Consider the following 14320-nt stretch of genomic DNA (forward strand, 5'->3'; position numbering starts at 1 on the left):
CCTGATTGTGCGCAATGTTTCAAAACACATTTGAGTAGAACTTGTCTGACAACATGAACTAAGATGAAACATCTCAACAAGCAGCAAATAGACCCCCAATCTAAAACAAAATGATCCAGAACAGAAAAGAAACAAAGTTATTAACACCTAGAAAAGCTTTATGTTCAGACTCAAATCTGATGCTATAACACAACCATAAGCAGGCCATCTATACTAGAAAACCGTGCAAGATGTCTGATTTAAATCAATTCTGCAAAGAAAAATGGGCCAAAATGCCCTCATGGTGCTATAAAAACTCCCAGTTATCCAAAAACATTTTATTGTCCCTGCCGAAGGTGAAAAATGCTTTTCACATAGAGGTAGCTTGATCTGGTTAACGTTTTAAAAATAAATGAAATAATCAGACATTTTAAAACTGCATTGTATATTCACTTAGGCAGCAGCAACGCCGCTTTCTGATCTGCCGTAGAAACGCAGATGGCGATAATGAAATTCTGGTGATGGCGCACTTTGCTCACAGAATCCTGTCAGATCTCTGAGATCTAAAATACATCTCGATTTAAAGTGTGTGTGTGATGTCTGCACCCTTGATCATTTTGAATTTTGCCTATAGAATCAAATCTGAATCTGTCCTCAATCTGTTCACACTCGTATTCTGTGTTCTGATGGGAAATGTGGACGGACTCTGAAGACGTTGAGCTTCTCTGTGAGTAAACACTCCATTTGTGCACTTGCCATCTCACAGATGTTTCATTTATGTGTTGTTGGTTATGTTTGACAGCGTGACAGAGGGCTGCTGACTGGTCACTGGTTTAACCCAACAGCTGCTTCAGTGTTCATAGTCGGTGCAATAGAATATTGAAGAGAATCTACAAAATGTATTTCCAACAGGTGGTGTTCACTTGACCCCCTCAGCAAGATTCTAGTTTGGTTCCCACCTAGGAATATATAGAAAATTGTTTAAAAGGAAAGGATGGGATCAAATTTTTAAAATTTCAGAATCCACATAATACAGTTCAGGTGAGTTTGAGCTGAAACTGCTCAAATAAAGAACAGATACATACGAATATGGTTTTATTGATTTCAAAAAATTAAAAAAGTATGACTAAATAAATTAAATTTCCTATTATATATTTATATTTGTTGTTTCTGTACGGAGGTTTGAAACTGTGAGTTGTAACGAAAATAAACCACTTATCTGCATTTATAGTGCTGAAGACAAACAGTTTGTCACATCTTTAATGTGTCATTACACTTGTGCAACATGAGCTCAAACACTGCTATATTTTTAGTTCAACAGAACAAAGGGCACTAGATCATAACTTGGATTTCTGTAAATAGGTGCCAATTAATGACAAACACAAACAGAAGTTCTATATGGAGCAGACTGGTTGTAGGTTAAGCTTGGTCAGTTAATAAAACCAAAAATAACAACAGTAAAGCCCCTTGATTCGTGATGTTAAAAGTATTTGCACATGGATATTGTAGTTTCCGAGGTGTATTTGACTGCACCATGCCATAAAACACGGAGTAAATGAGCAGTCCCTTTTTTCAAGATTCAGAACCCAGGGTCGCGCGACTGCACATCGCACCGATGTGGAAAATTCTTAACGGGGTAACACAACTCAACACAACACCACGACCTTTCAGTTGAACTATGTAATACAGCTTTATGTGTCTCAAAAGTCAGGAAATTTCGATAAAGCAAACCACAACACCACAGACGGTCCAAACCTGTCTAAGTCTTTGCCTCGACGCTTTCGTACATTCTGCATTGCCAGTTCCGTCTACTCTGCCCCTCTTTATGTACTGAATCATAAAACAAACTAATGTCCAAACGGCAAGAGCTTAACGGGACTTAATTTCATTGAAACTCTGATGGCCGACGTTTCACTTCCTTGTTTTCCTCTTGGCTCCGCCCATTAGCTACGGCAATCCTCCAATCAGAATGTAGAACATGATAGAAGCGGCGAAATAAAATGATGAAAGCAGCGTTAGCCAATGAGCAGGCAGCACAAAAAAAACTTCATGTAAATTGCAAAAATGTATTGAACAAATAATTAATTAATAAATGGGCATTATATAGCTCTACAGATAAAGTAATACCAATAACAAAACTCCTCTGGCTCCCACTTCTAATACTGAGCTCTCCTAAAAAAGCTCAGCTTTCACAAAAAGGGAGGATTTAAGAAAATAATTCCACTGTGAAGGTATGAAATTCTCAAAAAAATGTTGTTAAAATCTCAATAAAAGCAGAAACATATTATTATTATTATTATTATTATTACTTGTATATATTTTTAATTATCTTTTGAGAGATGTCTCAAAAATTTAAGAAACTTCTTCCTGGAAGCAAAACAAAAGAGCAATTTTTTCAGGAAGAAGATGATGAACAGAAGCATATTAGAGGTCAATTTTTTATTTATTTTTTTATTTTATTTATTTATTTGTGGCAATTGTGTTTTTTATTTATTCACAGCTGGACAAAGAGAAATCTGCAGCAAATTTTCCAAGGCCAGGAACAGGGGTCGAGAGAACTGCAAAAACAATCGCAAAATCATCATTTGTGACGTAAAATGTTATTTTATATTGTATGAAGTCACAGTGAAGGCTTTTTCAGCAACCTTTGAACCTTTCAAAAATGTCACAGTTCACTAAAAAACAAAAAATTTTGAGAGTTTCAAATGACAGATTTTTCTATTTGATGTTTTTTTTTTCTTTTGAGTATAATTTTTAGCCCTTAGAGTTAAGTTAAGGCGGACACAATGTTTGCTTCATTTTAACCGTTAGAAACCTAACGTGGGCTGTTTTGTGATTTTATTAACAGATAAACATGTTTTAATAGACCTGCAGTTTATTCTCTAATTAGCAGATAAGATCTGTCTGTGTGTGGGTGGGTAATGGCAGTTTAAAGTGTTTTTTTACTATTATTTCAGGGTTGATGTTACTGAGTAAAATTTGAAGAAATTCATTTAAAAGATTTCTACTTAAAGCTATGTTCATTTTAATTGGACCAAATATTAATATGATCAATTCCACCTAGCCTCAAACCTTCACCTAAACTGAAACAAAGGCAAAGATATGTCTTTGTCTAGAGAGAGACGTTACGCCGCATTTAAATTTTTCATAGTTCATTATTGGAAATAGAACATTAACCCCCCTAGAAGTTGGAATCCCAATTAGGAAGGTTTGGCTTCTAATATCACATGAAGTAAAAGTTGCAAATATAAATTACTTATTGGCACTGTGGAACTATTTGCATTTCAGAGGAATCAGCCATTAGATGAATAATCTGCATCAAAACATCTAATTTTGTTTGTGGACTAATGGTGTTGGTAAAATTATTAATGACTCCCATGAATGCCTTTCTCACCACATTGCACAACATCACCTTCACATTCATCTGAGATTATTTACCTTTTTAGGGCTCCTAAAAACACTTTCTTTTAATTTAAGAAATTAACACCCTGAAAAACACTGATGTTGCTATGCTACTAGAATAAAGCTTTTATTATGATCCGCAGGCCTCTAATTACAGCTTTCAATCAGTCCAGTGAGGCTTTCAGTATCAACTATTATTCTGAAAGTCACCATGTTGAAGGACTTCTGCCCAATTAAATCTGGCTCACATGCAACATTTTAATAAATCCAGCCTTTTTTGTGTCTTTTGTTTAGCAATGTTTAATCTTTTAAAGAGCAGTCTAAATTAGAACCTGTTTGCATCAAGCAGGAAACAGCAACTGATTCCTTTGGCGTGACATGTACAAAAATATGAAACTACTGGCTTCAGTAATGAGCGCATTGTTCTGCTCTGTTGAGGTCAGTGCTAACAGAGCTAAGTTCCAAACTAAAGCCAGAAAAAAGTCAATCCTGGGTACAGACTGCTCTCTTGGGTGACCAGGCTCTGCCGTATTGTGGCACAATAAGCAGTAGAATCCAGATTTGCATGATAAAATTTTGAGGAAAAAAGAATGTCATACCTGACACTTAATCTCTTCATAATTTTTGCAGGTATTTCAAATCCCAGAAATCCCTCCATAGACTCTACGTCTCAAAACTAAATTGCTATCTGCTCAATTTCAAAACCCAAATCCAGTCCTTGTGTTATGGCCTTTCTTTGAACTCTAAAATGATTCAATCCATCCACTCCTGGCAACTGGTAGTCAGAGCATTATAGGAGTGCTGTGGTTCTGAAACACTGGCATCAGGTTAGTCCAAGTTTAATGAATGGATAGAAATGATTATGAATAAATAATATAGTTCAGCTGAAAAATGAAATTTACTTTCCAACGGCAGAATGTATTTAGCCTGTGAAATATTGATGTCACCGAGCTGCAGAGAGGCAATTCAGGTTCAGTATATTTTAATGCTTCTTACATGTCTACCTTACAGCATGAGAATATAGCTAAAGATAAGTTATGGAGTTTTCTGGCCTATGTGTACATTTAATTATGAAGGCTTTGTCATGGGTGAGAACAATCACTTTGAAATGTAATATGCAGTGCAATTATTTAACCTTGTCACAAGTTGATTAAAAGTAATGTTTGACTCACATTCAGCTATGCCATATGCATCGCATATTTCTGCTCATTTTAAAGTTTTCCTGCTGGGGTGAAACTGTTGGTAAACAATTATTTTTGATGCTTAAAGACCTTCAGGTCAGTTCCCTTCAGAGGGTAAGTTTCACTAAACGCCTGCAATAGATAATCCATAAGTCAGATACTAAATGTCTTCATGTAGGACTGAGATTTGTGAGATATGCATGTTGCAAAGTTGGACATGAAAAATGCGCATTTTGATCAAACAAATGTGGATGTCTACAACTGCTTGGTTGTTGACTTCTGGTTAAAAACTCAATAATACAGCAACATGCACACTTATTGGCCATTTTATTAGGTTGGCCAGGTCTGTTGTTTTTGAAGAGAAATTGCAAATCACTGACTCATTGGTCAGGTTGGTTCGATTGTTTCAGAAACTAATGATTTACTGGGATTCGCTGGTAACCGCAACAAAACTAAGGAAATGCTCAGTGAAACTGCTGTGTGGATAAAAATGCTTTGAAGATGTCAGCAAAAATAATGCCAGACTTATTTCTTGAACATCACACTGACTTCTCTGTACCCCAACTGCCTCCACAGTCTGGGTATTATCCATCTATTAAACAGAGTTTAATAGACTGATGCAAATCATGGATGTGCAACAACTGCATGATGCAGTAACCATACACATGGACTGCAATATATGAGAAAGGGTTTTCGGAACCTTGTTGAATGTTTTCCCATGTCTGAAATAACTGTAAAGGCAATGATGGCCCAACCTAGTACTAGCAAAGTGTACCTAGCAAAGTGGCTGGTGAGCATTAAGTCCAGCTAAGCGTAACTTGAATTACAAAACGATGATGAAGTGAGGTAAAGGAAGCATTTTCCTGCCAAAATTAATCCATCTGTTGTCTCTACGGCATGGAGTGGAATGGGGCTGGTACCTATCTACAGCAGGCATTGGGCAAGAGGGGTACACAGGTCATCAGTCAATGTCACTCAAGGACAATTTAGAAAGACCAGTCATTATTTTTGTGGACTGTGGGAAGAAGTTGAAGTAACCCAGTTAAAACCTACGCATGAGCATTGAGTGCATGTAAACAACCAACAGGAAGACACCAAGCCAGAATTTGAATCCCGAACCTTGTTCCTGCAAGGCAACAGTGCTACCAACTGCGTCAACGTGCAGTACGCAAATAATATTATGTTTTATTTAGTGCTGTGTTTTGTTTGTTTGTTTAATTGTTTGTTTGTTTTGCTTATCTTCGTTTTAAGGGTGCAATGTGTTTTTTCTTCTATTTTTTATTTTTTACCAAAGTAAATATTTTCTGTAGGTAATGCTTGACCAACGTTTTATATACAGTATATATATATATATATATATATATATATATATATATATATATATATATATATATATAAAGTAATGTTTGACTTAAGGGTCACATTCAGCTATGCCATATGCATCGCATATTTCTGCTCATTTTAAAGTTTTCCTGCTGGGGTGAAACTGTTGGTAAACAATTATTTTTGATGCTTAAAGACCTTCAGGTCAGTTCTGTATATATATAGTACAGACCAAAAGTTTGGACACACCTTTTAATTCAATGAGTTTCCTTTATTTTCATGACTATTGACATTGTAGATTCACACTGAAGGCATCAAAACTATGAATAACACATGTGGAAATATGCACTAAACAAAAAAGTGTAAAACAACTGAAAATACCCCTTATATTCTAGTTTCTTCAAAGTAGCAACCTTTTGCTGTGATTACTGCTTTGCACACACTCTGCATTTTCTTGATGAGCTTCAAGAGGTAGTCACCTGAAATGGTTTTCACTTCATAGGTGTGCCCTGTCAGGTTAATAAGTGGGATTTATTGCCTTATAAATCGTCATGAAAATAAAGAAAACCCACTTTAATTAGAAGGTGTGTCCAAACTTTTGGTCTGTACTGTATAAAAAAAAAAAAAAATTCCCTTCTCACCCACCGCGGGTGGTTCTTATCCTCTGAGCTCGGGTCCTCTACCAGAGGCCTGGGAGCTTGAGGGTTCTGCGCAGTATCTTGGCTGTGCCAAGGACTGCACATTTCTGGACTGAGATGTCTGATGTTGTTCCTGGGATCTGTTGTAGCCATTGGTCCAGTTTGGGGGTGACTGCCCCGAGGGCCCCGATGACCACAGGCACCACTGTGGTCTTCACCTTCCAGGCCCTCTCCAGTTCCTCCCTGAGGCCCTGGTATTTCTCTAGTTTCTCGTGCTCCTTTTTCCTGATGTTGCAGTCGCTTGGTATTGCTACATCTATCACAACGGCTTTCCTCTGTTGTTTATCCACTACGACAATGTCTGGTTGGTTCGCCATTACCATTTTGTCTGTCTGGATCTGGAAGTCCCACAGGATCTTAGCTCTGGCGTTCTCCGCCACCTTTGGGGGTGTTTCCCACTTTGATCTCGGGGTTTCCAGTCCATATTCTGCACAGATGTTTCTGTACACTATGCCTGCAACTTGGTTATGTCGTTCCATGTACGCTTTCCCTGCCAGTATCTTGCACCCTGCTGTTATGTGCTGGACTGTCTCAGGGGCCTCCTTGCACAACCTACACCTTGGGTCTTGTCTGGTGTGGTATATCTGGGCCTCTATTGCTCTGGTGTTTAGGGCCTGTTCCTGGGCGGCCAGGATGAGGGCCTCTGTGCTGTCCTTGAGTCCAGCTTTTTCCAGCCATTGGTAGGATTTACTGATATCAGCCACTTGGGTTATTTGCTGGTGGTACATCCCATGTAGGGGCTTGTCCTGCCATGATGGTATCTTGGATGACATCAAGCTGTATGCCAAGAGTGAGCGAGACATCGACTCACTGATCCACACCACCAGGATCTACAGCACGGACATTGGGATGTCATTCGGACTAGAGAAGTGTGGTCGGCTGATCACAAAGAGGGGGAAGGTCATCCGCACAGAAGGGGTCTCACTCCCAGAAGGAATAATAGCAGACATAGAGGACAGTTACAAGTATATATATTGTTAAGGGAGGAAAGTTATTATGTTAGCTTAAGTTTTGGAAAAGCATGGCTCTCCTTTTCCTCCTGTTAGCCGGGTCGAGCGGGGTTCTCCGTGAGCGTCCTGCAACCGCGTGCTGCTAAAAACGAAACAACAACAAAACGTGTTGACGTCACAGATCACGGAGTTTTAATCTCATACAAAGCAATCGATCACAAAGTTGCAGAGATACAGAGATATGCATTTTCTCATGAAAATAAAAACACACAAGGGAAGACAAACGAACACAGAGACAGACAAAGGCGCCCAACGTGGAGTAAAAAGATGGAAAAAACTCTCCCTTCTCCGGTGTTGACCTGAAACTATAAACCAAAAGGGTGTTTCCCTATTTAATATATGCAAAAAAAGGCGTTCTGTTGTTTTGACCAATCAGAGACCTGGTTCAGCCTCGAAGGTGCTCTGTTTTTTGTCCAAGCAAATCGGAGGGAAACCCCCAGTCCTGCACGAATATCCCCCGCACCGAAGTCCTGTTATAAATCTCGCCGACTCTCCTGGAGTTTCTTCCTACCACATTCCAGCTGCCGTTTCCATGGAGATGCTAATTTTATGGCTTTTGTATGCTCTTAAACAAACAGTTGAAGGCGTCTGCTTGTCTCCTCGGGCCTCTTTCGAAAGGTCACCCAAAGCCTGTTTTTTCAAATACGAGTGATTAACACATGTGGGAAGATTAAGTGTATTTTAGCATTAAATAATCATTTTCCTTAGCAATCCCCCTTTTGAGGTCTTTTAAAAAAAGACCTCAATAAAAATTGAGTAAGCCTTCTAATACCGAACCAAAACTATGTATGAAAAAACGAAAAAAAACGAAAAATAAAAAGAGAAAAGAGTGACGTACCCTAATTCTATACAATCCCCCTTTTTAAATAAAACCCCAAGATGCAAAAAGACTTATCCTGAAAACGTAAAATCATAAAACAAAACTATCACCATACAACCAAAAACACAGGACAAACAAAAACCCAAAGTGTAAAACAAAAAATAAAACAGGGACATACATAGAAACATTATTAAGAAATGCTCTGCAACTTCAAAGACAACAATCACCACAAAATTACAATCTGCTGCTCGTCATTTTTCTGTTGTTTTTTTTTTTTTTTAATAATGTCCATCGACAGTCTCTCAAAAAATATGAAGTCTTCGTCAGGAAATGTTCAAAAATGCGCGCAAAAAACGAAACGAAAGTCCTTTCCAGAGTTCACAACGAACGAAAAAACACGCAATAAAATTAATGTCGATCCTCTTGCAGCCTGAACTCCTCGGTTGGAAACCTCAGGTTTCCACCTTAGCGTCCGTTGCTCACTGAAAATTGGATTATTATGCCAATATAACCGTGAGTTTCAAAAAGAAAGTGAAATCTCCTCGTGAGGAAGTAAATCTTGTGAAGCGACCTGTCACAAGTTATTAAAACAGACATTTTGTTTTCAACATGAATTTCATTAGCATCAGAAACACAATTACAACATTCTTTATTATCATCTTCATTAATGTCAGTATAATCAAACGATGGTTTCACCTAAAAAATAAATTTGCTTTGTTATTTTCCATCCGGGAAATTATTTTAATCCTTTTTATCAAAGAACGCAGATTTTGAATGAGATCACATCCACAGGGCACCAGGAAAACGGCTGCAAACTGAAACGACAAACAGAGATCAGATTTTCCAAAAGCATCATTCATTTTGTGTATTCAACACAAACATCTCCAAGTCACTGTGTTCGAGTGAATCCTCCTCCGCTCGTGACTCTGTGGCTGCTATCGTCGAAAAAGTGTGAAACCGCTCCTCCAAGCAGCCGCACTCCTCCTTTAACGACAGCTTGTGTGACAGAGTCCAGAGACCCACCTGTAGCTCGGAACTCCAGGGCAGTCTGTGTGTAAAACCATGAGCAACACATCACTTGAAACCTTATCTCCTAGTTTGTCCAGTTCTGCTCATCAAATGGTGGATGTGATCCCTTCAATTTACGTTGCTATTATTATATACTATAGCTCCAACCGATGAAAAATACCAAAACCCTGTAATCATTTGCTTCAAAAGACATGTTTCCAAAGTAACGTTTTCCCAGAATGTTAAACAAATGCAGATCTTTTCTTAAACCAATCTTGTAAAAATAGGATTAAACAAACAAAACAAAACAATCACAAAAACTTAAAAATGTAGTTGTAAAGCTTACATTTACCACCAAAATGAATAACAATGTGAATTAAACAGTCCAATTTAAATTACTTTTATAGAACAAACTAGATCTTACTGGTTATTTGTCTAAATCATTTTACATGCGTTCCTTAAACAAAATTCAAAAGAGTTAGACCTGGAGAAATTATAATGTAAATGTATGCCGTAACAAAACCAAACATTTTCAAAATATACCAATTTTTACCTCGGCTTTTACTTGTCGTCGAATTTAAAGTTTTATTCAAAATCGTTTTAAATGGATGTAAATCAAAAAATCAAAATCAAGTTTAGAAAAATCATTATAATCCCGCCTGTGTACTTTTACTGATTAGTGATAACTTTAATCAAGAACAGATTCTTCAATACATTTCTTAAAACATTCATGCTCCATTAAATCAATGCTCTGAAAATGGCTGACACAATAATATTTCTAATTTCTATAATTATTTTCCCAAGTCAATTAACCAAAATATGCTTCATTATCACTATGAATTTATCTATTTTCTCAAAATATGTTAGCCCATTATCAGAACATCTTTTAATGGAGAACAACTCAAATCCATTCAAAATAAGCACATATTTGACATGTTCTTCAAAAGTTTTGTTTAAATAATATAAGTGTTTCAGTAATCTAATTAAGTAATATAAAAATAACCCATAACATATTCTCCTTCCGTATGATACATTACTGGCTAATGTATCATCATTACCTAATATGTTAACTAACGATGTTGATGAAACAGGGTCATTCTTTTACTGAGAAATTCTACCCAATACTGCCCCGTCCTAACAGGCAAACTGTCAAAACAAACAGAACAATTCATTATAGCATGCTTTAAACCTTCAAGATTACTACTTTCAAAAAACATTTCACATTACAGTTGTAAAACTCAGTATTCAATTTTACTCTCATGATCATCCAATAATTCGTTGTAGAAACTTCTCAAAAATTTTCAGCAGTGTTTGACAAAGCACGTGTACCAATTAAGACTCTGCGAAGGTTTTGCATAAAGTAGCCAGAGAGACGTTGAAGAAAAAATTCAAACACGGTTAACAAAGAAAATCCAAAAATAATAAATTGGGCCCCTACTGAAATCAACATAACAAAAAAAAAAAAAAACAACACAGGTAGTAACAGAACGACGTAAGCACAAACTGATTGTGAGTCAGTTGCATATTGCAGTTTGTTGTTATCTGAGCAATTCCTCTTACAATTAGAGCCTGTTTCTCTAAAGATCTTTCGTGTTTTTTCTTTATCCTCAACTCATTGTATTTTATTCTATTTTCCAGCTACCTTCTCAGCCTAGAATGCATAATTAACATTTTTATCTACTATTTTAGTTCTCAATTCTATATACAGTTTTATTTTATGTATTTCTCTACTTAATCAGTCATGTCTTTAGCTATTTATTCATTCACTTCATTTATGTATTTATCTATTAATTTGCCAATACATCATTACTACAATCCTCTGTGACCTAATTTTCTTGGCTTATTCTGTCTTTCTTTATTTATGTATTTAACCTTAGAACCCATAATTTATTTTCAATTTTGTTCAGATGATTTATTTTATCACACTTACTGTTGTTATTGCCTAATTGTAATAATTTAGTCCAATTTAACACAGAGGATGTTTGTAAAAACTTGAAATTTTGCACCATAAAACAACACTAAAAAATTGCTCTCTATTCATAGGACATAAAATACCAAATGGTATCTTATCTCCAATCTCACACTCTTTCACACCAACATGAATTGCAATTCAACACAAGAACACAAAGCACATTACAAAAAACACAAAACACACATCTGGCCAGGTTTATAGTCAGTCAAAGTTTTCAGTCAGTCATCATGTTATCAAAGTTTTACTGTAATTTATATCAAATTTACTGAAATTTATATCAAATTTACTGAAGCTTCAGGAATCGTCCAATGTTTTATTAACCTATTTTCATGTGTCAATTTAATTAATTTTAAACTCCAATCGTCAGGAACCTTTTAATTCCCCGTGCACGTTTAAAAAGAGAGATCTCAAAGTTATGTGAAAATCAAACCACAACCAATAATTTTCTGTTTTCTGGTACCAGTGTTACCTAACTCTCATCTAGGATGTTGCGGAAGTAAGGCAGCGTTCGGAGTTTGTCGCGGCGTCAGGTCTCGTGCAGCAACCGGTGTGTAATGAGGACACTGCCGAAACCAGTGACCATCCTCGCCACAATAAAAACACCTATCCCTGCGTCTCCCGCCCCGTGCACCTCTTCCTCTCACACCCGACCATGCGGGGGCTCCTCGTCTTCCCCCGCGCCAGCCTAGAACACCAGGTTGGGAGGTCGGAGCAGCATAGATGTGCGGACCAGATTGCGTTACCGCACCAGGGACCCCAGCCAGAACCGAAATTAAGTGAGCAGCATCTGTTAGCATAGTTTGAGCCTCCCTCTGTTTCTGTCTGGCTTGACGAAGCTTCTGTCTTGCTTCACCTAATTGAAACTGTAGCAATCGTGTCTTAAAATTTACTTGCTCCGTCTCCGCCTGAGGGGAAGAAGCTAAAGCAGGTGTGGGGCAGCTTAACCGGTGTGTAATATGAGCAATACCCAGGGAAACCGCAGAAGGAGGCGGAGAAACACAAGGTTTTCCACGCTGGTCCTGATCTGCCATAGGAAAACTACCAGCACTGATAAGGTCCTCCTGTTTGCGGACCGCATTTTCCAATTCATCGGCTTTCACATTAAACGAATCCAGACCAAGCTGTTGATCATACATATTAATTAAGTCAGCAATCTGGTCCCGCAGACAAATCCGCGGAGCCAGATTACCTGGACGGTCTATAGCTCCGTATGTCAACTCAGTGTCCATAATAACTTCACAATAAAACGTAGCAAAATCAATGCAAATTAACACAAGCAGCGCTATTTAAACACAGCTTCTCACTCTGCACAGACGCACAGCCAGCCCGAACTCGCGCACGCACACGGCCACACACACACACACGCGCAGATACACACATGCACACACACACACATACACACACACCCAGAGCTCTGGAGCAGACAGCCACGTGTCGCGGCAACAAGCACAGATCGCGACACACAGAAAAACATAAACACGGTGTCGGACAAACGGAAGAGACAACGGGGAAAAAATAAAATAAAATGCCGGCTTTAAAAATGCATTTCTATTCGTCACCACGGCCGACGCAACCTAGCTCAGTCACTTCGTCTTCCTGAATACAAACGATTGGCCGTGTTAAGGCACTTCGTTGTACTGAAGACAGGCGATTCAGCCTTGTTAAGCCAATTGTAAGTCTACTGGAGATGAGTCAGTCTCCGGGCCAATACAAGCCCAAACTACCAAATTGATACACAATTCTCAAATTCTTTTTAAATTCAGAGGTACAAGAATAAACCCTCCGGGGAAAAGAACCAAAAACTAAGAAAACCCCAGCCTTTTTGACAATAGGGTAAGCTAGCCCTACGTCTGGACCCGCTACAGTCCTCTTGTTTGCGTATTTATAATCCAATTACTCAACCATCGACTCTTTTATAAACACAATCTCTGTACCTGTGCAGCTCCGTGAACTCCGCGTGGCTGGATACAGCCGCAACAGTCTAGCTCGCCTTTTCCAGCACACGGCGGTGCAAACAACAAAAGAATATTCAAAAGTATCTCACCTCACCGAGCCGAACCAGGCCAACGCGTGACAGATCCACCCGCTCAAAATCCGTAACCGAACGAGCCCCCAAATTGTTAAGGGAGGAAAGTTATTATGTTAGCTTAAGTTTTGGAAAAGCATGGCTCTCCTTTTCCTCCTGTTAGCCGGGTCGAGCGGGGTTCTCCGTGAGCGTCCTGCAACCGCGTGCTGCTAAAAACGAAACAACAACAAAACGTGTTGACGTCACAGATCACGGAGTTTTAATCTCATACAAAGCAATCGATCACAAAGTTGCAGAGATACAGAGATATGCATTTTCTCATGAAAATAAAAACACACAAGGGAAGACAAACGAACACAGAGACAGACAAAGGCGCCCAACGTGGAGTAAAAAGATGGAAAAAACTCTCCCTTCTCCGGTGTTGACCTGAAACTATAAACCAAAAGGGTGTTTCCCTATTTAATATATGCAAAAAAAGGCGTTCTGTTGTTTTGACCAATCAGAGACCTGGTTCAGCCTCGAAGGTGCTCTGTTTTTTGTCCAAGCAAATCGGAGGGAAACCCCCAGTCCTGCACGAATATCCCCCGCACCGAAGTCCTGTTATAAATCTCGCCGACTCTCCTGGAGTTTCTTCCTACCACATTCCAGCTGCCGTTTCCATGGAGATGCTAATTTTATGGCTTTTGTATGCTCTTAAACAAACAGTTGAAGGCGTCTGCTTGTCTCCTCGGGCCTCTTTCGAAAGGTCACCCAAAGCCTGTTTTTTCAAATACGAGTGATTAACACATGTGGGAAGATTAAGTGTATTTTAGCATTAAATAATCATTTTCCTTAGCAATATATATATATATATATATATATATATATATATATATATATATATATATATATATATATTTGC

At 38.2% G+C, this 14320-nt stretch overlaps 1 protein-coding gene across 2 annotated transcripts in view; it reads right to left on the reverse strand.

Moving 5' to 3' along the window:
* The window catches only part of cln6a (CLN6 transmembrane ER protein a), a 28057-nt gene extending 14325 nt beyond the window's left edge, over positions 1-13732 (reverse strand). Inside the window, exon 1 of one of the 2 annotated variants that reach the window (XM_032561390.1) lies at positions 13438-13732. Coding sequence is in view for 1 of the 2 variants with exons in the window: in XM_032561388.1 (XP_032417279.1) it covers positions 1735-1775 (41 nt within the window). In the remaining variant the exon portion in view is untranslated. Of the gene's footprint in view, positions 1-1734; positions 1940-13437 lie in introns of those variants that run through there. The other variant, XM_032561388.1, reaches the window with a different exon arrangement.
* Positions 13733-14320: the final 588 nt, after the last annotated feature.

The sequence above is a fragment of the Xiphophorus hellerii genome, chromosome 4 (genome assembly GCF_003331165.1).
Source record: "Xiphophorus hellerii strain 12219 chromosome 4, Xiphophorus_hellerii-4.1, whole genome shotgun sequence".
NCBI lineage: Eukaryota > Metazoa > Chordata > Actinopteri > Cyprinodontiformes > Poeciliidae > Xiphophorus > Xiphophorus hellerii.